Source organism: Danaus plexippus (genome assembly GCF_018135715.1).
Source record: "Danaus plexippus chromosome 22 unlocalized genomic scaffold, MEX_DaPlex mxdp_27, whole genome shotgun sequence".
Taxonomy (NCBI): domain Eukaryota; kingdom Metazoa; phylum Arthropoda; class Insecta; order Lepidoptera; family Nymphalidae; genus Danaus; species Danaus plexippus.
Window position 1 is genome coordinate 107,867 of NW_026869855.1, and position 23,815 is coordinate 131,681.

Sequence of the window (23,815 nt, forward strand, 5' to 3'; positions counted from 1 at the left end):
GACATTCGGGAGTGTTCATTTAAACAGCGCCGATATTTTCGGACACCACTTGTTTTTTTCATTATTTTGAACTACACACACACACACACAAACACCACACTACACACCTACTCCCGACGTTTCGGTTACTTTGCAGCAGCCGTCATCACGGGCGGACGAGATGAGAATGTAATTTTTTATTTGTCATATTTAAAAAAAAATCTGTAAAATTATTGAAAACCCAAAAATATGGTTTTTAACTTTCAATAACAAAATGAATATTAAATCATTTGAAAGGAATATTAACATGTTGCATGTCATTCAACTAGTTTCGATATTTTTTTTAATTCCTAAAAACAATATTTAAATTGGTTCATAAATTATCTTTTCTCAGGTACCATATACATTATTTTATATTATAATATTACTTTACCCGCGACTTGCTCCACATGGACTTCTGAGTTAGTTACAGATGTATGTACGGTGTATCAAAAGTATCTTAGTATCTTAGTACAACTTGGTCTCGCTTAAACTGGACGTAATGTAACTATAAAATATGTGTTATTCTCACCTCTGAGCTACATTAGTGCTAAGTTTCATCAAAACCCGTTCAGAATATTTGCCTGAAAGAAAACCAAAACACACCCTCACAGTCATATTTATAATATCAGTACATAGTAAAATAAGTCCCATTTCATTTCTAAGTATTTAGTTATATATGTCAATTAAAATTCAATACTAATACGCTCGTTATAATGCGTGTTCGTTACAAAGTCAATAAGTTTACGAACAATGAACCAGTAATGATACAACGTGCACGTATAACGCGCACTAAGGGTGCATTCGTGTTCCTACTTATATCTTAGTATAGCCAATAATGAGTGCGTCGTGAGCTGGTCCGCTTCCTATCTTGATACGATGATGTTCGACCCTCATGACGCTCAAAGAGATGTCACTGAGCAAGCACGCCGGTCTACAGACTCAGTCTGTCACTACACTCTATAGACTTAGTCTGTCAATACCACGCTCTCAGTGTATACTCGCCGTTATAACAATAACCTCACACACTGTACAGCATTACGGACAGAACACTAATATCATAGATGTAAAGACATATATAATCTAATAACAACCGTTTAGTTTGTGATATTCACGTCTCACCATGCATTATAATAATATAGATCGCATCGACATCTCGACACGACTGACATTAATGTAGCTCATTAATAAGAATTACATATATACGTGAAGGATGAAAACCACTCACACTCAGTACGAGTTAGGTACCAAGCTCACACTACATACGAAGCTTTTAGAGTTTCTCTTTCTAGTATGACGACGCAAAACCTGTGCTAAGCATGTCTACTGTAACGAGACTATGTTATCTTCAAACAAATGACACTCGATCAAATTTCGAAGTGTACCATTTATAAAATATAATTTATAATCAACGCACGGTCCACATCGGTAATACGCCGCAGTCGCGGGTCCATTATAATAAATAATTTACAATACTACTAAGTATCTTATTGTGTTTTGTCCGTAATTAAAATTTAGAATCGTTGCAAATGACAACAATGAACTAACTCGCTCGGTGAGGATTCGGCCAACCGAGCTTATGGCGGGCGGTTACTGAATACAATCGACTTAATACGACACGCTAATGTCTACTGTAAATGTAATATTCATAAGATACAAACTCCATTGATAGGAATATTGCGATTTTTCACTTCTGAAACAGTCAACTTAGCAGAAATAAATTACAAGCCTTAATATCTCAGGCGAAATTGAATCTTATTCTCATGAAATAAATACTATTATCGCATTTTAAAAAGTGTAAACTAGAGCGGAACCCGCGCTGCGAACTTAATAAAGATTTAAATTAAGTTAATCGCGAGTTTTGAATTTGGAACACGCGCCGGCCACGTGACACAAACAAGATGGCGGCCGCTCAGGATTCAAATGTGACCGCTCTAATTGTTTGTTGGTTTTTAAAAGCATTAGGAGGAATATAAAAATTATAATGGAAATAGTGTGAGACCTGCGAGCAATGAATTCGTGGTGACGAGTGAGTAAAGAATTAAATGGCGGGAATTATTATTATTAATGATTATATGTCAGTATACACTGGATGACGTTTAGTTGGTGTTTTGTAGGGATATTGTGGTTTCGGGGTTCACAATGTCAATTACATACTAATTTAAAAACGATACATTACCTCTTTAAATAATTAATAAGCCTTTTGTCATTATTATATTAATTGTATAATCATGTGGTACTGTATCCAGTGTAGTCAGTATAATGTATATACAGTGGGATCTGTTCGTGATCTCGTGCGAGTTATTGACCAACTTTATATAACTTTATGTATAATTCAAACTCGCTACGGATTCCGCATTCTATATTCAATGTGGACGGCGGTATGCAAGACGAGACCACGCCTTACACCAGTAGAAACATTCACTTAACAGTACATTCGATTATCTTCAAATCAAAACTATATTGATTTTTATTTTAAATCATATCAATGTCAATGAATAAATTCACATCACCATCAGGTTTCTAAAGCCAGTCCCTCCAGCTCGTCTGATCTCTACCAGCCCTGTAGCCTGTTCCTCTCAAAAACCATGCCTTTTTGGTTTGAAGACTGTCCCATAACATCTGGTTAAGGGTCATATGATACAAATTGAACAATTGTAAAATGCTAAAGATATCGTTATTTTTCAACACAACGAAGTACAAATAGGAACGAAACAGTGGTACTGTTAAGTTTGAACGTGATACTGAATACGCATACACACATGGAGTCGAAACACGAGAGATTATAAATCATGTTAAACTAAGCAAACCCAGTATATTAATACATATTCTGTTTTTAATATTATATCTACTAAGGAGTGCGCCGTGTGGCACACGGCCGTTCCGCCATGAGCTATAATTCAATACTTTCCGCTAACTCTGCTACCACTATTACAATAAGTTGTTAGAGCGAGACGGACACACACCGCCCGCGGCACGGGAGAGACAGGGACGGAGCGTCCTTTGTAATAAGTTTCAGCTTTCAAGAAGAGCGAGCAAATTGTAAAATTCCTGAGAAGTCCCGTCTAATCGCTAGAACTTGGAGAAAATCAATTTAACAGCCGTCGACTGTTATGTTTGATTTTAACGATACTCGAATGGGATTCAGGAGAAAGGTTTGACCTACATTCATAAAGAGATTATTACGAACGAACAAAAATTGATAAATTAGAGAGAATTAGTTAGTCACGAAGCTGGTGACGTCTACAGTGATTTGTTTCTCAACACCCATTCGTATAAACAATGTATTCAAATATTATTATTATCATTATTATATTTGTTGAATAATAAATAAAAAAATCACCGAACCTTAAATTAATTGATTTTCGTAAATTAATATTAACGCAAACAAAGTGTTAAATAAAAAAAAATCAAGATGGCGTCGGCTTAGCGGGTCAATGATAAAAATAATTACAGACGCTGGCGATGACAGCTCGCGGGTCAGACACGGGACACGGGACGGAACGTGGAGACGGATCGGAACGGACGGTATTAAATGTACTGCTCGTAATAAACATGTGACAAGGTTTAAATGACACTACAATGTGGCACGACATTGCTATTTGTACATCATAAAAATAGTCACTGTTGCATTTTATTTTCAATTACAAATAATTAGTTTTTCTTCCACATTCAATGGAAAAGATACCAAGAGAATTTGATAGATTTTATTTATTTTTATTAAAGGTATTTTTTCGTGGTATATTGAATGATTCGGCTCAGACTGAATAATGTGTATAATATTATATTTATTTTATTTGAAAAGCCGCTTCCATTTATCGTTACCAACGGATATATTGTACAGAGTCAATTGAAACACAATCACGCCGCTCAATACACTAGGACAATAGTACATTAATTATTAATAATAACCCTACACAAATAGAATATTAATTAATTAATTTTAACACACATTAAGATAAAATACATGTCATTCGATAAGATCTGAATCGACCGCAATAGGTTTTACAATACTAACAATAGCGACCGCAGAAGTACAATAAACGTTATCAAAAATACAAAATGGTGGACAAAGACACATACATATCTCTTTCACACATCAAACTAATGAAAGAGAGGGATGATGTCGAGTGTCGCAAAATTTCTCCCACGCAACACAAGTGAGTTGTTACAATCGGAAAGATGGTCTGTTTTGATAAGACATATCGCTTACATCGGAAAGGATTCATCACAGAATGGGGTTTTTTCGTTTAAAATAATAAAACATTCGTAATCTTTGCGGGAATCTATACTGTTAACTCTATCGAATAGTTTTTATAACTATTGTTATTCGATACTAATAGTAAAAAGTATTTTAATGAGTCTGGTCGAATTCATCGAATGGTTGGAAGCAGGTGCATGTTAAGGCTTTAGTCTATGGTTATTATATCTGTATTATGCTGAATAGTTCGAGAAATTATGTTTTTGACATAGAATCAATGTTGAGCTTACATTTGAATTTAACTTGACTGGAAGCTGCACTCTCCTGAATATGTTGTTCGAGGTGCAGTGTCCGTATTTATTTTTAATGTTCAGCGTTACCTCCAGCAATGTGTTACAAAATGGCTGAAGCCAGTGTTTATAGTTTTTAAATACGAGTTGATACTTAAATGTTGCCATTACAAAATTACAATGGTTGAGTAGTATAATTAATTATAATCAGTCATAAAAATAAATCTAAATAAATCTATAGTATATTATAATGAGTACGGCTCGGACGGCGCCACTTGTAACAATCTCGTTCCAATGATTCAGTAACTAATCTGCCGTGTCCTGCCTCGAATCCGTTTATCAATCGTGGTAGCTATATGTTAATATATGACATGAGGACGGAGGCGCCGTCTGTGAGTTTCCTACTGGAATCCTAATCAGTGTTTCTAACTATACAGTACACATTACAAGATGCTACCACTTACATAAGATTCGTGCAAGTGACGTTGAATTTTTACATCAAATATCATCTACCTAATTTAAATTATAATTTAGTTACTTTCGTGTCTGTTTATAAGGGAAACTTCAAATATATCTTAGAAGGGTGTTGTGACAGACTAAAATATGTTGCTGTAAACAGATTCTATTAAAAAAAATTCTCTGTATCTATAGTATATAATTTATATATTTTGATTTTTTTTTTCATCGTCAAACTCAAACTTCGTAGGAACATCCTGGAAGCAATAAATAGTTGTTTCGACTAAAATCCTCGTATTTTTTCTATGTATATAAATGTAATATGTATGTAGAGAGTATGTCGTAACATACATTGTATAGCTGTATACACACAGTTCCCTAACCGAGTTCCCTCCGAGTACATAAGGAACGCACTAACGGTTCAATTTAACCGAACAATGGCTCGGTTTAGTTTAAATGCAATTATATTATAATTTGTTCATTGCTATAATGACATGTTGTTCATTGTTCTGCGCCATTGTGGCTCGGCAGCGAGTATAATAGCGTGGAGGGTCGGCTGCAACAATAACTCGGCGAGAAGTCCTGGACCACACTAACATATAATGTATAATATAATGAAAACTTGTTTGTGTGACGATTGTTCTACTGCGAGGCGGACTCGGCCCGCCGGAATAACGGAACGGTGGGCGGAGCTAGGAGCGAGGCTTTCAGAGTTATTGTTTGACTAATTTGGTCCAACAACAAGCCCGGGACTCGCGACTGATGAGGCCGGGAGGACCTGTGACGTCTGTGTTGACTTGCACACATTATACACGTATAAGGCATAAGCTGTTATGTACGTATCATCAGTGCAAGTACGCGTCTTCGAACTGAAGACTTATATTTTCTTAGTTTTTCTGTTCATACCGTAATATTATTATTAAAGATAATTAAGAAAGACTAAATCGTAGTACGACTAAGTCGTACGTAAGATAGAAGGCCGCGTGTATAGCCCATTCATTACTAAGGCCATACAAGTCGGAAGTTCAAAGAGCTGTTTTTTATTTTAACAATATCGAGGAAATTCAATATCAATATAAAATAATATTAAAATATGTCAGGTCTCGTCTCCCGGGCCAGGAGTCATCGTATCCTGTTCCTCGTCTTTGAACTGCGTCTTTGTTATATTCGTGGCGAAAGTTTGATAGAAATCGTATGAAAGGAAATAAAACCTTTAACTGGCGTTAAACGATTGTTGAACTATTGTTAACATTGCGTTCGGTTAAGTCTACCTAATGGTGCGCTTAACAATGGGCTGTCGATCTGTTTGAACATTTATAGAAATTTCATCTTACTTTTTAAGTTTCCTTTCTATTATGCGTTTGATATTAATTGCTAGTTATAGCTCGCGACTTTCCTCGCCCGGTGATCGCAACTTAGAAGCCCTACCACGAGTCTACAGCTATAGGTGACTGATGACGGGTGTACTGATCAGTAGTAAATACTCATTGTCTTAACAGGTATATATTTTAACTACTTAAGTACATTTATACTGTGTTAAATGTTCAGTTTTAATATAACAGTTTTACATATGATTAGTTGCAAGTGTAACATTATTTCTATTTTCCCAACATTATATATGTATGTGATAAACCCGGATTAAATATGTGATAGTCCTGGTGTCTTGGTCACTTCTATTATCTAATATGTCCCTCATTCGATTCTTCTCCATAAATACACACAGACGGACAACAACACATACCTACAAGTATTTCAGTCACAGAGATAAACTTAAAATAGTTTTATAATTGAATTCTTCTGATGCAACGAAGGTATTATTGTTTAAAAATGTACGATAGACTTGACTACTAACTCGGGTTCCATGTCCAGACTACATACGCAGCGTTTCCCGTGTCTTATTCAATAGACTCCACTTATATTATCGTGTGCGGACATATACTAATTGATAGCTGTGAACTAGGAATAGGAACTTGTTGTAAGCGAACATAAGGACGTCCGTAGCACGTCGCTAGTCGAACAAAGGTTTGTTGTAGCCGTTTATTCGAAGATGATGATTATGATACAGACTAACACGTCGACATATAAACAATACCCACGGATCAGAACAGCTACTGATATGTCATGTCGGTGCTGGATTGTCCGTGGTCACCAACAGCGGGGCTAGGAATCCGTTCCTACCCTCTTCACCCTCGCCCTCACCCCTCACCCTCTCAGCTGTAACCGCATTCAATTAAAGGTACGAAACACTTAAACACATATAATAGCAGGTAAACTATCCTTCATCGAACGGCAGCGGGCTGATGGTTGTATAGAGGAGTGTACACACTGCAGACTCACCTATTAATATCATAATATATTCAATATTATTCATAATGCATGGACCAGTCTCGTCCCAAGCTCCGTCCTGTGTATCGCCGCCTCACTGTACGTCCCAAGTCCTAACTCCTAAACCATCTGTCAGTGAGTGTGCACGCTCCCCTACAAGCTCCTCGTCATTTAAAACCACTGAAGACATATCAATTACTCATTGTGTATAAATAATTGCGGAATCCAATGATTTTTATAACCTTTGTCCCTTAAGACTCGTCACGAGACTGAACACTCTCGATACGATCGTATAGAGTCCATATTGTGATAACTCGGACTATTATTAAGGTAGTAATATATTTGTTCTGTTGCGTGGGAGATGGTTATTTGAAATCTTTTTGTTATTAAAATACAACTTTTTTATACCTTTGTGATGTTAAAAGGTCTCAAACAATCCGTACCGATATCAACGGGCTCTGTATTGTGGTTAGTGTACTCAGGTCTGTCTCAATCGATGAATTAAACTGTTTAGAGAAAAAAACACATTGTTGAGAGACGTTTGATATAATAAGGATATTGTGAGACGAGTATTCAAATAGAGTTATAATAACACATACACTCGCTTTGAACTCCATCGAGAATATAAGATTTGTAGGACTGTTGAGATGAGCTCCTATCTATTGTCTGCTAATGAAACTACGACGTCCCAGCCGATGTTATGCAGACAAATTATAAAGGAATTTTAATTATTTACACATATTGAAGATTTTAACTGATTTATTATAAATATAAAATAACCTACAGGAATATATTACAATACACTCAAACTGGTAACATTACGATAATTCATTCTCAAGCAACCAGACAATCCATTCATCAATGCTCTTACTCCAAGTCTGCATCACCAGTCACCACACTATATACATCGCGTTTAGAGTTTTTCAGCAATCTCTCACACTACACTATTAACGTTATTATTGAATAAAGACGGAAAACGTCTCGTACGGAGTGTGTCGATGTTAACTTGAACTAAGACCAGCGATCCTCAGGTGTTTTCAAAGGAAGTGTGCACAATTACAGATTACACGACACATTAACTCTGATCGTAAACGTTGAAAAATAAAAGTGACAAATATAAAGATACATATACTCGTATATATAACATTAACATATACCTTTTTATAACTAGTTTGATTCCATTAAGACTATTGTTAATAAACAACTTTTCTATATGTTGAAGAGTTAACTTGAGAAACAAAACTAGCTCTGTCGGTTGTTGTAAACCGTGTTTTTATATAACACAGTATATGTGTGTGTAGTTTGTAGACTTGAAGTAATCCGATGGAGCGACCTTTATTACCCACAATCAATAGCTGGAGAGCCGTCATCACGAGTGTTTATACAATTATCTTTTTAGTTCATCCGAGCGGACGTTAACGCTTCGTCTGATGCATCCCTATTCCCTAGAGCACGGACAGGTAGTTTGTTGTATCACCTTAACTTACTAAACATTACTTGTTCATTAAATAAATAAACACGCGCTGATTTAAATCATCCAACCTATTAATTTATTCAACATTAAACATACAATGATTCTTATAATGGATTCGGAATTAATATATGACATTAATAAAACGAACCACAATAAATAGTATTAACAATTAAATTGTTTTGTAAATGTTAGAAGTGAGCGGAAAATCTCTCTCATTATATTAACACAGCGTATCGTTTTACTTTAAACTATTCGATTACACAACACAATACTATTAAAGGGAACCTCAGATGAAAAAACTTCAATGAATTAATACAACGGAGCTCTATTATTACTTTATTGACTGTTTGTGTTTGATTCAGGTAAAAAATATGTTAAAAGAGATATTGAATGACTGCCTCCAGTGACGCTAACGTGCTCTGACCACACGATTAACAAATATATAATAATGTTGTTACTATAATAAAATTAATCTGTTACACTCCCAACAGTAGCATAATATGCTGATTTTTTATACGAAATCCGCTTAAATTACTATTTTAATGTTGGCGCCATTTTTTCCGCAAGTTGTTTTTTTTTTACATCCCTAAACTATGACGGCAATGACTTTCATCAGTCAGCCGTGAAATTCATTTACAATAAGTTGATTGTTGTTAATGTATGACTGTATTGTTATTGTTTAACGTAAATTTCTAAAGAAAAGTTTATTGTCAATCCTTACAATGATATATTTAATAAATATCGAGGATTGATATGTATTAAATTATGAGTATAATTGTGTGTGTGTGTGTGAGTGTGTGTGTGTATTCAAGTTTCATCATATTTTCTTACAAACTTCCAAGTCATGAATGTATTCATTACATTTAATGTTTTTATAACTAATACCCATTACTTAACAGTAGTAGTTTACAAATAGACACAGATAACGCATATATATAACAATATCACCTTTATTAGTGAGCTTATAAAGAATATAATCCTATAACAACATACTTGTTAATTTTTAAAAATTTGTTAATTTACAAAAGAACTTGATCGTTACAAATTTAAACCTTAATTTCATATCAATGAAGTAGTTATTTGAATGACGTCTAATTCCGATAATTTGGAATGTTAGCACAGCGAATGGAAATTCTAGTTTCTAAAATGTCAAATATCGTGTGGGTTTTGGTGTAAGGCAAACACACAGACAGACACACAGACACATGCGGAGACGGCGGGCGAGCCTCAGAACACAGAGAAGCACAACATACTTAGAACTTACACAACCAACACCACGAATATAAAGATATTAGACATTACTCTTTCAATTCATTAGAAGTCAAAGTGTATCTTAAATTATCTTTTATTCAGTAAAAACCTTATCTGATAAGGTTCAGCAATTACTGAGAAAAAGACGTTTGTGCATGATGCGACACACGGCTCACAGAAATCTCATTAAAATATATTTTCTATAACGAGTATTGATTTACTTTACAAATCATACAAAGCGTTCTTCCTCCTGTGTATATAACTACATGAGTGTCGATCCCTGTGCTGTCGCTCCGCGTGAGGAACGCTCGTGTTTCGCTTCACTCTCTATAACAATAAACTGTCCGTGTGTCACATTAGTAATGCGTTTACCAGTTTTTCTACTTATTATAACTACGATGGACAAAAAAATACCTCGTTAATATCTGTTTCAAAACTAATTATTTTAATAAAAATAATATCTTTTATACTAAACACTTGTATCTTTGAGATTTATAATTTTCTATGAAATTAATTCAAAAATTATTTTTAACAATACAATAATATATTTTTTTCTTTAATGTCAAGGAACAGGGCTAAATTTTGAATGTGTCTAAGGCTTTCGACTGGTTCTGTCATCAGATAGAGTTATACAATTCGTTCCTATCGTTGTTAAGTCCCGGTGTGGATGATGTTTAGATCTTATATGAATCTAATTATACATTAAAGTGGTTTAAAATGATGATACGTTATAATAAGAGTGTTAAACAATGACGGGTGTCCCACAAGGAACCATTTTGTAACCTCAATGAGTTACATTTCTGTGTTTATATTTAATGAACAAAACTAAATTGAAATTATATAAATGATATAGAAAGCCAACAAAACCATAGCATTGATAGCACAAGTTTGTCTCCTGACACTACACACGAATCGTTGCACGTTTCTTGTGAGAAAAACCTAAGGTAATAATATAAAGTGACATGATTTCCGCAACAAAAACTGTTAACACTCTACCTAGAGACTAGAGCCCACCTCTATATTGGTTTGTTAAGTACAACTTTAATTTTAAACAAAGTCTATCGAAATGAGACACAGAGAGACAGAGAAGTTATCGATGTTTTAATTGCATGTCGCCTGAACACCCTGTATAATGATAAAGAACGGAAAGAATCACGTTTAAATACAAAAGACTAATGTTTGAAAACAAACACAGATATAGCATAGATAATGTAAATCAAAACAACACCTGAACTAACTCGTTAAGTAATTTATAAGTAATAATGAGCACTATGTATATATTGTACATAGTATCGGTATCTTTCGCCGGAAGTTATTCTAGACCAACATATGTTAATTTCTCTTGAATGAATCGTCATAAGCCCACTAGTACTCGTACACGCTTTATGAAGATTTTTACAACTCTACATACAAAACTGTAAATAAAAAATATATATACATCACTATTAGAAAATTAAACAAAATTTGACACTATCCATATAAATAATAAAGTGTTTTGCTATCCGTCCTCCGAGCGGACGAGGCGCAAACAGTTGCTCAATATTAAAAGCTATTTCATATCATCAGATTTACCTTTTAATTAAAAGAAGATCGCTCGAGAACAAACACACGCGCCTCGCGTTACTGAGACACGTGCACAAAGAGGTCTCCTAACACATTTAGCACAAGTCACTACTACATATATATGTACGGACATTATTATGACAAAGGAATGATGCGTTGATTAAAATTATATCTATTAAAAAGGACAACCATTATATCATACAGTCTCTATTGGCTATTGACTATTAGCTATTGACTATTGGCTATTGGCTATTGATAAATGACGCGAACTTAATTCTAAACTCACGTATATATGTATATCATTGTCTTAGTGGTTAGTATTCTTGAGCCGACATGAATATTGCTGGACTCGACTCTGTTTTAAATCTTTTAATACGCGTGTGAATACTTCCTTGTAATAAAATAAACTGATAATGAGATCAATTACTTGAATAATATTATACTGGTGTACTCACGACGTGATATGTCAAGGAGAACTCGAATAGATTCATGGGAACTAAACTAAAGAGATGAATGTGAAGATGGGTTTAGAAACTCTGTCACAAACCGAAACCGGCTACACATACCGTGATGAAACTCTTACAACATGTAGTGAAAGTCAGAGAAAAGGAGAGGAACCTATCACCACAGACTACAATAACGTTAGAGCAGAGAGAGAGGTGAAGTAGGTACAGATTGTGGTAGATGTACCATTAGAAAGTTAAGTAAAATGAGAAGTTTATTTAAAGACACACGTAACAGTAAAGAAGTATTCTGAATACGAACAACTGTGGAAGGATATAAAAAAAATACTTAAGTTATAAGTTTGTGAATAAAAAAAAAATGTATTATTGAAACAATTATTTAACTATAGCTATTGGAGTTCACAGTTCGAATATACTTAATTTTAAATTTTTAATATTTGTTGCAGAATACAATCAATGAATAGTTTCATTAGTTAGTAACTAACGTCAAAAGCAAATAAATAAAAATGATTTTATTTTTATCTGAAAATAGATCCATGATAATATTAAATATAACATTGAACATGTTTTATACAATGATGTTAATTAAAGAAAGGATACGTGTACATAAAAATTAAATTGAACACAAAACATTGATTGCAGAAAACAAAAGGATTATAAATCAATTCATATTAGATCAATTGACGTTCCAACACATTGGACACAATATTTGTTAAAGATATTTTATTCAAACTATTTTGTTTATATGTAAGATGCAATTTTTTTTTCTACAACTTTATGACATCTATAGCGTGACTTAAATTTTAAAAAGTCTTTGAAAGTAATGCAGATCTAGAAAATTAAATAATCAAAAAGCGACTAAATGTCGCAATAAACGCTTAATAATAATAATAATAATATATCAGGATCGTCCATAAGGTTGTAAAAAGTTACATTTTTTTAAGAAATATCTATAAAATAGTATGAAATGCGGTTCAACAATTCAACAAACAAACGTTCAAACATAACAAATATATTTTAAACCTTTTCCTTTCCATTGTAACCAAGTCGGTGTCCAAATATTGTGTCAACGCGAGAGTCTCTCCGTCTCTATCTGTCTCGGTGTGTTAGAGCGGGACGGGTATAGGACGCGCCGCGGACCAGCGAGGCCGATACAAACGAGCCGCTAAACAAACACAATGATGGTGGCAAAGCAGGTATGGACTTTATACAAATTATAATAACTAATTAAATATCGTATAATATTAATATCTTATATTATTTAATATCAACATCCTCATATACCAAAATCGGTTTTAATATTTTTCTTAATTGCCAAAAACCCGCACGGAAGTCTATTCGTTTAATTATTTTTTTCACTTTTATATACCATCAGATCCAAGCTTAGTGCCAATAAAAATCAACACAATAGTTTTAAAGTATAAATGTTACATTTATTTAATTTGCTTAAATAGTAAGTGATTCTGTATGAGGTGTTGAATATCTCCCTGTGTGAGTTTGTAGTGTGATCGCACCGCGACTCCTTGTACACCGTCCGCTGATATTTGAAATGATTTACTTACTACTACAGAAGACCGAGATAGTTAGACGTTTGATGAGAACCTTTACAAACAACGAGGAAAGTACACGTATAGGTATGTCGAAGATTAATACACCTACACTGTAGGACTAATGAGCAAGTTAGTTATTAATATTTAATATCAATTAACGACTGACAACTATGGTCTATGACATTTGATGTGTTCGTCAACGGTTGGAAATATGCTTTGCGTGATCATCAATACATATAATAAGATAATACAAATCGAACGTCTGTACATTAAATATTTTTCCAAAAAACTGATAGGATACAATTAAAGAAGAGTCATAGAAACCAAAAAAACATTTTTTTGAATTTTTCTATCTGTCTGTCTGTCTGGTACCTTATAACTTCAAACTACTCAAGGAAATTGAACGCGGTTTTCACAGTTGGATTGGAACTTTGTTTCGTCAAAATCAAAAAAAGAAGTTATGGTCAATTTTAAGTTTGATATATATGGTTATGCGAAAAGCGACCAACACGCGGGCGGAGCCGCTGGCAACAGCTAGTACTATATACGTAGCGTTCTCAGCTCTACTTAAAGAACCTGTATTATTAGTACATTATTATTAATTAAAAACTTAACGCTGCGTATGTAGTTCGGCGATGAGACATCGTGCTAAGGCTAGAGTTCTGATGCAGAGGGACGAGAATGCCTAGCTCGAGAACAGTGAATACTAAGTGCTAATGTATTTAATAATTATTCTGGAAATATATATTTAAGTGCTCTTTATATTACTGACAGATCCAGTAACGAAAAATCAATATTTACGTAGTTTAATTTAACCAATATTATAAGAAAATAAATAACTTTAAAGAGATCATTGTGAGAGTGAGCCGTAAGTCACTTAGTATGCGGACGGCGGTCGCTCGAGTCGTTTGTCACAATATACCAACCCCTTCATAATAAACTGACTATAAAAAATATAACTCCTTTCTTTGGCAATAAAAAACAGAAAAATTTACCAAAATCACCGAGCAATATAAAACAGATGTCCGTTTTCAACAAATTATACAAAGGAAATGTCATAATTATGTAAATGTAGCGATGTCTTGAGAAATATCTTCGGATAAAGAGTTCGAAGGTCGGAGAGGAACCCTTCGCCGGCTGAGGGAATGTTTTCTGGCTGTTCGCGTGTCGTCTCCGAGGCGGTCAGTCGTGTTCCTGTCACTAATCACTATTAATCACTATATATTTGTTTGTTGATTTTCACATTCTCACTTATTATAAAATATCGTCTTCAACATGAAATCTCTCACTCCTCAAATAGTCTTCGCTCGACCCCGGACCCTCGCTCCACTCTTCTGCATCTCTCCTAACCCCCGGCTTCCTTTTATTTCCTGGGATTTCCTCTTATTTCTCTCTATTTCTTCTCGTTTCCTGTGCTCTGTCCCCGCAGCGCCCCTCAAACCGCGGTAATCCCTTCTTATTACATGGGTATTTGTTATTACTTTAAATCTATTCATACGTAGTTTTTTCGAGGCCAACATGTCAATCAATTCAATGTTTCACTTATCTCGGGCGTGTATTAACTTTGTTACTTTTAAATAATAATTACGTAGTTTAGGAACAAATAAATAATGTTAGGTATTTTAATGTCAGAGGTTTTAATACTTGGAGATATGGAATTTAATTATACAGATATATACGTATATATTATTAAAAATATATGTAAATTCAGCACTGAGTCACTTTGATCAAGGCCCGTGACGTCACACCAGTCTAATAGACCCCGCTCCGATACAATTATAAAGCGGTCGCGGGTCATGTTACACTGGACCTTAATTATACTTTGACAAATCTTGTTTCACGCTTCGCATACGTTCACAAAGTCTCTTCCAAATAACAAACTTACGGGTACAGAGCGCGTCTTCTTGTCAAGTCTATTCTGAACCTTATTCCTATAAACATAAAGTATTATTACAATGTACTCGGTTGTTGTATTGTTGTTTGTGTGCGAGTCCTCGGGCAAAACACTTGGAGATAGAAATCTTGTTAAAGGAAACGTCTTTTTCAGCTTCCATTGTCTACAATAACTTGCTCCGACGTGTCCTCCGTCCCTCTCTAACACACGCTACCCACCAGTACCTCCGTCCCTCTCGCACACAGCCTCGACTCACTTCCCGACGCCTCTTATTTTGCGGTGTTCTTTTTAATTACTGTGACGTTTTATGGTTTATTTGAACTTTATTAATATTATTATACAAATAAACATATAAAGAAACCGTGGCAGTCGCTGATCCCATCCAACCATCCAACCATCCAACCAGAGCACCTCCACTGACACGAGGAAGTATCTCACCAGATTAACTATGAAGAGTTCCTTTATCAAGGACTTTAATGAAAACTAATAACATTTGAAAAAAAAACTTATTTAAAAATATGAAGTAAATAATACGCCAGATTTTAAACATCATAATATCAATGAATGAAATATAAATAAAAATTATACTGAAATTATGTTTTTATTAATTATACATTTAATATAAAGCATCTTGATACTTAAAACTATTAATTAGAATGTCTTGCACCGCCATCTAGTGTCGGAAAGTCTGCAAAGTTGAAGTCACTTAAGGTATCGTGCTAAATAGTGAGATAATAGTTTCTCATTTATCCCCTAGATGGCATAAAATAAAATAAAAAAAACTTATTAGCCCGTAATAAAGATTTATTAAACTAATAAATAATTCATAAAGTGTTTTTTAATAATTGTTTCTATACATTTTGTAGATAAAGAATGTTTTTAAACTATTTTTTTTGTACCAACAAAAAATAGCAATCTAAAACAATGTAATTATAATATGTAATTGAAGCAGTGTAATGTGGTTTTAAAGAAGACGGATGGACGCCAGTGGACAGTTCAGGCATTGAATTCTATTTTGGAGTATGAGCATAATACCAGTAAAGTAGATTAAACATTAAGTCAGACAATTAAAGTAGAAACTGCTTACGAGAATATGTACATAAAAAACAAGCATTTGGATGAAAGAATGTTAAACTGAACAACTATTTAGATTGAACAACACATATATTCCGCGGAGTTCTTCCAGGAGGGAATGGAGGCAACGATCTTCTGTACAGAACAGTTGTAACCTGTCCTACCGAGCATACAAAGTGTTTGTTCAAACTACTGTCAAGACGTCGTCGTGCGGACACTCTTGAGCTGGTTTAATCACAGGCTACAGACAAGAAAACCGTTTTAATCGAAACCGAGTGTTAATTAGAAATTATCTGATGCTGTGCGAGATGTCGACAACCCACAATCAGAAACGGCGACACTGAGACAAACGGTGAAGAAGCAAATTGGTGAAAATTATATATGAGGGTTCGTTTGAACTTTTCTCAATATTAATGAATCGTTTTCCAGCTTTAACAATATCCGCGTCCGTATTGACGGCCAACTATATTTGTGAAAGCATTTTAATGTTCTCCTGTTCAAGTAAATTTCGTTCGTCACGTGCGTAAACACTAAACACTGTACGTTTATAAACAGCGCTGTTGTTGTTACACACAACACTAACATCCCACAGAAACACGACTTCTTACAAGTACTCCTTCACCTGCAGTCAACGAGTCGACAGACTTCGGCAATACTATTACTATTCTATTGTTTTCAAGCGAAACGACTAGATGATGAGTCTCTTCTTAGGAATAAGTAAATCACTTTGTTGTTCTGATTTTTGAAAACTCCGATGGAGGTAAGTCTTAATGAAAACATCCTGCCATTTTATATTTTCTATTTCGGCATATATTCCAATGATCGTAATATTTCAGTCCAAAATGTCTCGGAGCTTCAGAGTCGTGTTGACTGTTATAATACTGTCGTCGGTGAGCAGAGCAAAAATAATAAGAAATAATGCTCTCATGACTAAGATGGTGTCCAACTATCAGAGAGACAACGACGTCTCAGACCCCGAGGCGGAGAAGACGCCGGTGTTGTCCAGGATGCAGAACGTACTGTGTAAAATCTTTCCCACCATCCCCTGCGAGATGATCACCCAGGACAAGACCCTGAAGAAACTCATAGAAAAGTCCATCCAACAGATCAACTTCAAGAAGCTATCCCTGGACAAAACGACGCCGCTACCGAGGTATCTGACGCTGTTCCCCGTCTTGAACAACGAGGACTTGTCGCACTACGTCCAAACACACAACGCGTACAAAGACACTCACAAGAAAAACAAAATTATGAAAGAAAAGAAGTCCACAGGGAAGCGCAAAAACAAGACGAAGTCCAAACATACGGCCGTCTACAACAGAAAGAAGATGAGGAAGTTTTATCCTCACAAAGTAAAATACAGAGACAAGAACAGTGGGCCCGGAACAGGAACAGTCAAAGAGGACTTCGGAGACAACTCCGGCGACAAGCTGTCCATGTCCGTGGAGGTCCCGGACATGACGCTGACCCGCAAACACCAGCACTACTCCTACAAGGTGGAGCCGGCCGAGTCCCCGGTGTGGAGGATCGATTACATGAAGCACGGGGAGCCCAGTCTAGACCTGTTCCGAGACCAACTCGGCGGCAAGCTCGTGAACAACAGAGCGAGCCTCGCACGCGACGTGGACCGGCCGAGGAAAGACGTGCTGCACTCCGACGTCATCATCAAGAAAAACTATGTGAGAAAGAACACAGACACCTCGGACGGGGCTGATTAGACGAATGTACAGTAAACAAACTAAGACAGAAAGATGCCTTTCATTTACAAAAAATATTTTTTTTTGTTAAAATATATCCCTAAATATCAACCGTACAGGACAGTCGTTCTCCCTACTTACTGAGAAGTACATTTTTAATAAATAAAGTCATACCTACAAGTTAGAAACAAATGTGAGCAAGATTATTTCGTAAAAGCTAATAAGAAATTAATAATAAAATATTTAAATACATTAAAAAACATCATATCACAAGACATTCCGTTGACCCACAGTCCGCACACCGCAGGTTCCCATGTGATAATGTTATCAACAGAAAAAAGTAAAGTCAGGAACACAAACATTACTTTACATCAAAAAACAATCATCTGATTTTAATTTCTCTCACGTCTTCGAAATTTCTATAAAATAAGTTAGCTGTCAAATTATACTGGGATCACTGACAGGTCAGGTAACAATTAAACGGTCAGTTAAATTAAGACGTATATGGATAAATACTAACAGATGGGGACTAGCGAGTGTAATATAAGATGTATACGATGTGTTTAGAATTGTGTAATGGAAGGTTATTGACAGATCAAAAGAAAGTCTCTAAACAAATAATATAATCAAAGTAAACATGAAGCTTCGGAGAACATTGACGAATATCACGAAATGTAACTCATTGTCTTAATCTACGCTTTGTGTTATAATCATTAAGTTAATGTTTACTAGATCATTCAAATGACAATTATTATAAATGAGTCGATCCTCATACTCGGCCAGTGTACACGCAGCTTTAAACCTGACCCGCGGCGTGTAATTTCATTAAACTTTCGACTGTCGAGAGGAAAACACGTCAACAATGTCTCGTCCCGTGTTATCGACGCACGCCCTCGACACTTCCACCGGGAGACCCGTCGTCGGTATTTTTGTGGAGTTGTACAAGAAGAGAGACAACTCGTGGACACAGTGGCACAACACAGTGACATCTAGCGACGGAAGGATACAGTTCCCATTCTCGAAGGACTCGATGCCCGCCGGCACCTACAAGCTCAAGTTCAACGTCGAGGACTATTACAAGAGACACGACCAGGAGACTCTGTACCCGTTCGTGGAGGTCATTACTACCTATAATATGTCCCTTGTACGAGTGTAGTGTAGTGTGCAGTGACTGCAGAGGTCTCAGGCGTGTTAGCCTCATCTTACATACTAATCTCTGGCAGTATGAAGGTCTGATCCTAAGAATCCTTTAACCCTTCCTCATCAACAACTACTTTAACTTTTATATTTAATTTAATTCATGTTGCTCGCCTTCAAGTGATTGATAAAGGTTTTCCTCGCTGCTCGTGTCCAAGTTGAATGAATTACTTTGTCAGTTTGTAGTAACGATGGGTCTACTTTTTCCTTGTTTGTAGTTTATAAACTTGTAGTGAATACATTTCAGATCGTGTTCAACACTAAGGAAGACGAACACTACCACATCCCGTTGCTGCTGAGCCCCTTCGGATACTCCACCTACAGAGGCAGCTAGTGATGTGAACTCGTGATAAACGTCTCAATTAAAACACTAATCTCATACGAAGCATTTCGTAAATTGTCTTGTAATAAATTATTTAAATTTCTTACACAAACCACTTTTATTTCATAATACTTAACATTTACATAATTCAAATGCTCAGTGCTATTTTCGAGTCTCAAATATTTGCAGGAAGGAGTAGTATAGTATCAGTTACTAAAAACACACGTCGCATGTCGAGTTCGAGTAAAGGTTATCATAAAATAAAACAATCTCAACATTACATAATATAATTATCTATAACTAGAGTACACTCTACGAACAGCGGCCATCACTATCAACAGCTGTTTCTATTTAAATGCATTCGGAGAATATAAAAATATATTTAGCGATATATTTACATTAAAACTTAATTCCTATGAATGATGATATTTCAATTATTATAAACATCGTTGTTCATTATTTAACATTTTGTACTTAAGTTTATTTTGTCTTTATATGCTATGATAGATTTATTTAATTTAATCTGTAGTTGTAGTTTAATTCATGGGGTTAAAACTGTTTTTTATAATCTGTGACGTTAATGCGACATTTTTTTTTATCTGTACAGTTGTTGCCGTGTATAATATAGTATTTTATATATTAATTCATTTGGCACGATGTCAGGCAGCCAACGGGTTCTCTGTAATATAAATGGTCATTTTCATCAGTACAATGTGTGATCATCACAGACACCATTTCTTCTTTCACACACTAAGGCACAGTCTATCACACTCCCGAGTCTCTTTATAATGTTGAATGCTGAAGCTTCGGCTTGATGAAATAATGTATGGGATGTGTATGAAGAGGCGATTCGAATAAATTAAATAAACAAACAGATTTCTGAAAAAAACTGCCTGAAAAGTATAGTGTCGGTATCCTCCAGGTACACTCGTGTTACCTGTAGGAGTAGGGGCATATCGTAATACTTACCAGAGATATACTGAGCGCTTCCTAGAGCAGACTGGGAGGGTGGCGCCTCATCTACTCTAGTAACATAGAATCAACACATTAGACTCAGCGGTGACACTCACCAACAAACAAACATCACACCCAGAACGGAAAGACCCCTCCGTAAAACACAACACAGATACATCAATCATCAAAGATAGCCATGTTTAAAGATTTAAGATATTGTGACCACCTTAAAGTCAGATAGTTTCAAGGTTGTATGTGAGAACTAAAATAATCATTAAATTAATCAGACACACATGGGACTTGATCTCAGGAGTCTGATGAACAAATTCTTCAGTTAATTTTAAGTGTTTATTTTCCTTTTATGATCTAAGTTATTAATGAGGTCAACTTTAACAACAAACATCATAACGGAGCCGTTACTGACCTGCATCTAGATAAAGCGCACCTGCAACATACAAACATTACAATGTAATATTCAATACAACTCACCTAGCTTCCATCCTCCTGGCCGACCACCTCCTTGTATCGAGCGATCATCAACTTCTTCACAGTGTCTCTGTAAGTCAGCCCGGGTGTTGGAGTGTAAATTCCTCTTTTCTGACCGAGTCCGGCCAAACTCGGTCTTTGTTCAGCTTCAATGGGATTAATCCTCCCCTGTTCCTCTTTCCCTAGCCCTCGTCCCTCCGACCAACCCATATTCTTCAACATTTTCCCACCGATAGTGTCAATAACAGAGGGTGGAGGGTGTGACATGACCTGGGAATGTATTTCTGGTGCTTCATAACGTTTCCTGATGGGTGGAGGATCGTCTTCCCCAAACTTCATCCTCCTCTCAGCTGCTCGGTCCCTGTAACCGTTCGTTTGTGGCAGTAATTCATTCTTCTTCCTGTGCTCAGCAAGGTTTTGTTTATGCAAATCTGATAGATTTTTATGTTTAGTTAACACGTCCACGGATGGGAATTTACGTTTACAAAGAAGACATGTCAGCTTGGACCAGTCTATGATACCCTCGTCAATGTCAAAGATGTTCGGTTCATTCTTTTTTAAAAGGAAATCATCTGTGGAGATGACTGGTGGAGGAGACAACTCTCTGACATGAGTCAAAGAAGGACCCGCACCCAGCACTGAGAAACCAATGTCGGCTGAACCCTTACTGGCGCTGGTGTCTAAAGGTTGTTCCATAACAAAGTTGCTCTTAGCGTTCTCTTTCTTTTGATTCAATGTTTTGGCCCACCTTTCCATATCTTTAGCTATCTTTTTGGCTACTTTGACTTTGTCCTCTTTATCTTTCTTTTTCTTTTCCTCTGGCTCCTTCGTGATAGTGTTACCTGCCGTCGGATCGGGTGGGTTCTGCAGCTTGGGTTGATCGGAATTGGTTTGAGTCTGAGAGGCGGCGATGTACGTGGACGTGGCCGCGTCCCAGTACATATACTGATTGATGGTGCTGTTGTAGAAGTATTGCGTGTTGCCGTCGTAGTAGAGGCCGGTGGCAGGGTCGTAGTAGTAACCGGATGTCTCGTCATACATAAAAGTCCTAACATCGGGTGCAGAGTACACCGTTTTGCCGTCACCTACGGGCACATTGACTGCTGGAGTAGCTTGAGACGTCGACGACACGAACACGGGTACCGACACCGGAGTCCAGGACATTTGGCGAGCTTGAGCTGCCGTGATAGCAGACTGAGCGACCGCTGCAGCGGCATTGACCCTGTCGGCCTCAGACATATTGTCCCTGGAATAACTGGACATCTGATTATAGTAATTCGGGTATTCGGCGTGAGGCTTCTGTGTTTTCTGTGGTTCATTGTAAAACGATATCAGCACTTCCCTGTTATCAATGACTAGAGGAGGATCTAAGGACAGTAGTTCAGAATGAGCGGCCGTCGAATCGGCTAGAGAATTGAAATTTATGTATGCGAGACACTTCGAAGCACCCGTCAACGTCTCCCGGCCGACCTTTATACCTGCAATGGAATCTAGCACCGATTTAGAGCATCTCTCTTTCACCACTTCCAAGATTTTCTCCTCCGTAGTGAGAGCATCCAGCCGTCGGAACAGTAAACGCTTCGTGATACCGGCGTTACACTCTGAAGCGGTCTGCCCGTCACCGTACACGACTCCCTCGGACCTTTTGCCTGAACAATTACGCCTATAGCACACTTGACGTCTCTTAAAATTGTACGAGCCACATTTGCAGACCCAGTCGCCAGGAGAGGCGTTGACCGATTGATCGTCTTTATCGCGATCGTATTTGTGGTCGAAGTCTTTGTAGCCACGATCCCGACTGCCGGAGCGACTGCGAGACTGAGTCTCCCCAGTGTCGTAGTCGGCGCTTATCTTAGGGGGCGAAGGCGCGGCTGGCACATCCCTATCCTCCAATCGTCGTGGCGACCTCCGCCTATCCCGCTCGCGATCCCGTTTGTCGAAACGGCGATTGTAACGTTCACTATCCCTATCCCGATCACGTCGGTCTCGGTCGTATCTCTCGTGACGATCCCGTCGATCCCTCTGACGGTCCCGCGGGGACGGCGGCCGTCTGTCGGGGCTCTCGCTGCGTTTCTCCCAGACGGGCGAGCGTTCCCTGTTCTCGCCCCAGCGGGTGGTTCGCTCGTCTCGTCCGCGCCACGACATTGCAATTTCCTGCGAACATCGTGCATAATGAAACAGTACTCACAACTCTGACGATTTCCCTTTGATCGACTCGCCTAGTACCTAGCGACGTTCTAAACCCTTCTCTTCCCTTTGATTACCTGCAGAAATATCCAAGATTTGCCTTCTAACACAATAGATCAGTTAAAAGATATCGATATGTAAAGTAAAATTAAAACCCGAAACGAACAAACGCCATGTTTTTTATAATTACAGTCGACAGATTCCTTTCTATTAATGTTGCCATTTCCGAAGTTCAAAAATCATGTTTAATATTTTTATAGGCTTTAGCAATAATTTTAATACCTCATTTTAATAAAAAACAAATATTAAAAAAATATATTTTTAAGCAATAATTTTAAGTATAACGGATCATAACAAACCAAATAAAAAAGATAAAGATTATTAAGTCATTAGTAATATGCTAGAGTCGTTT

At 36.6% G+C, this 23,815-nt stretch overlaps 3 protein-coding genes across 5 annotated transcripts; 2 read left to right on the top strand and 1 right to left on the bottom strand.

Annotated features, from left to right (window-relative positions):
• Nucleotides 1–17,156: 17,156 nt before the first annotated feature.
• LOC116773445 (uncharacterized) lies at nt 17,157–18,310 on the top strand. Its single transcript, XM_032665879.2, has 2 exons — nt 17,157–17,320; nt 17,397–18,310. Exons 1-2 carry the CDS (start codon nt 17,315–17,317, stop codon nt 18,276–18,278), a joined length of 888 nt encoding a protein of 295 aa, XP_032521770.2. The 5' UTR covers nt 17,157–17,314; the 3' UTR covers nt 18,279–18,310.
• A 651-nt stretch (nt 18,311–18,961) lies between these two features.
• Nucleotides 18,962–19,888, top strand: LOC116773446 (5-hydroxyisourate hydrolase). Its single transcript, XM_032665880.2, has 2 exons — nt 18,962–19,374; nt 19,702–19,888. The coding sequence occupies exons 1-2, from the start codon at nt 19,120–19,122 to the stop codon at nt 19,786–19,788; spliced, it is 342 nt and encodes a 113-aa protein (XP_032521771.1). The 5' UTR covers nt 18,962–19,119; the 3' UTR covers nt 19,789–19,888.
• A 161-nt stretch (nt 19,889–20,049) lies between these two features.
• Nucleotides 20,050–23,618, bottom strand: LOC116773444 (RNA-binding protein 5-A-like). Of its 3 annotated transcripts, XR_009753768.1 has the most exons (4): nt 23,481–23,618; nt 21,220–23,370; nt 20,746–20,801; nt 20,050–20,455 (listed from the first exon to the last, which is right to left on the bottom strand). XR_009753768.1 is itself a non-coding variant. In XM_061528667.1 (3 exons), the coding sequence occupies exon 2, from the start codon at nt 23,359–23,361 to the stop codon at nt 21,220–21,222; it is 2,142 nt and encodes a 713-aa protein (XP_061384651.1). In that variant the 5' UTR covers nt 23,362–23,370; nt 23,481–23,618; the 3' UTR covers nt 20,050–20,801. The 3 variants fall into 3 exon arrangements, 2 of the variants coding, with proteins under 2 accessions (XP_061384651.1, XP_032521767.2); XM_061528667.1 differs by having other exon boundaries at nt 20,050–20,801; XM_032665876.2 differs by having other exon boundaries at nt 20,050–23,370; nt 23,443–23,612.
• Between the last annotated feature and the right edge of the window lie 197 nt (nt 23,619–23,815).

Excerpts from the sequence above, each read along its gene's own strand:
- LOC116773446 (XM_032665880.2), top strand. The coding sequence starts at position 19,120 with ATGTCTCGTCCCGTGTTATCGACGCACGCCCTCGACACTTCCACCGGG. Across the intron at positions 19,375-19,701 it reads CTCTGTACCCGTTCGTGGAG|ATCGTGTTCAACACTAAGGA; the intron begins GTCATTACTACC and ends AATACATTTCAG.
- LOC116773444 (XM_061528667.1), bottom strand. The coding sequence starts at position 23,361 with ATGTCGTGGCGCGGACGAGACGAGCGAACCACCCGCTGGGGCGAGAAC.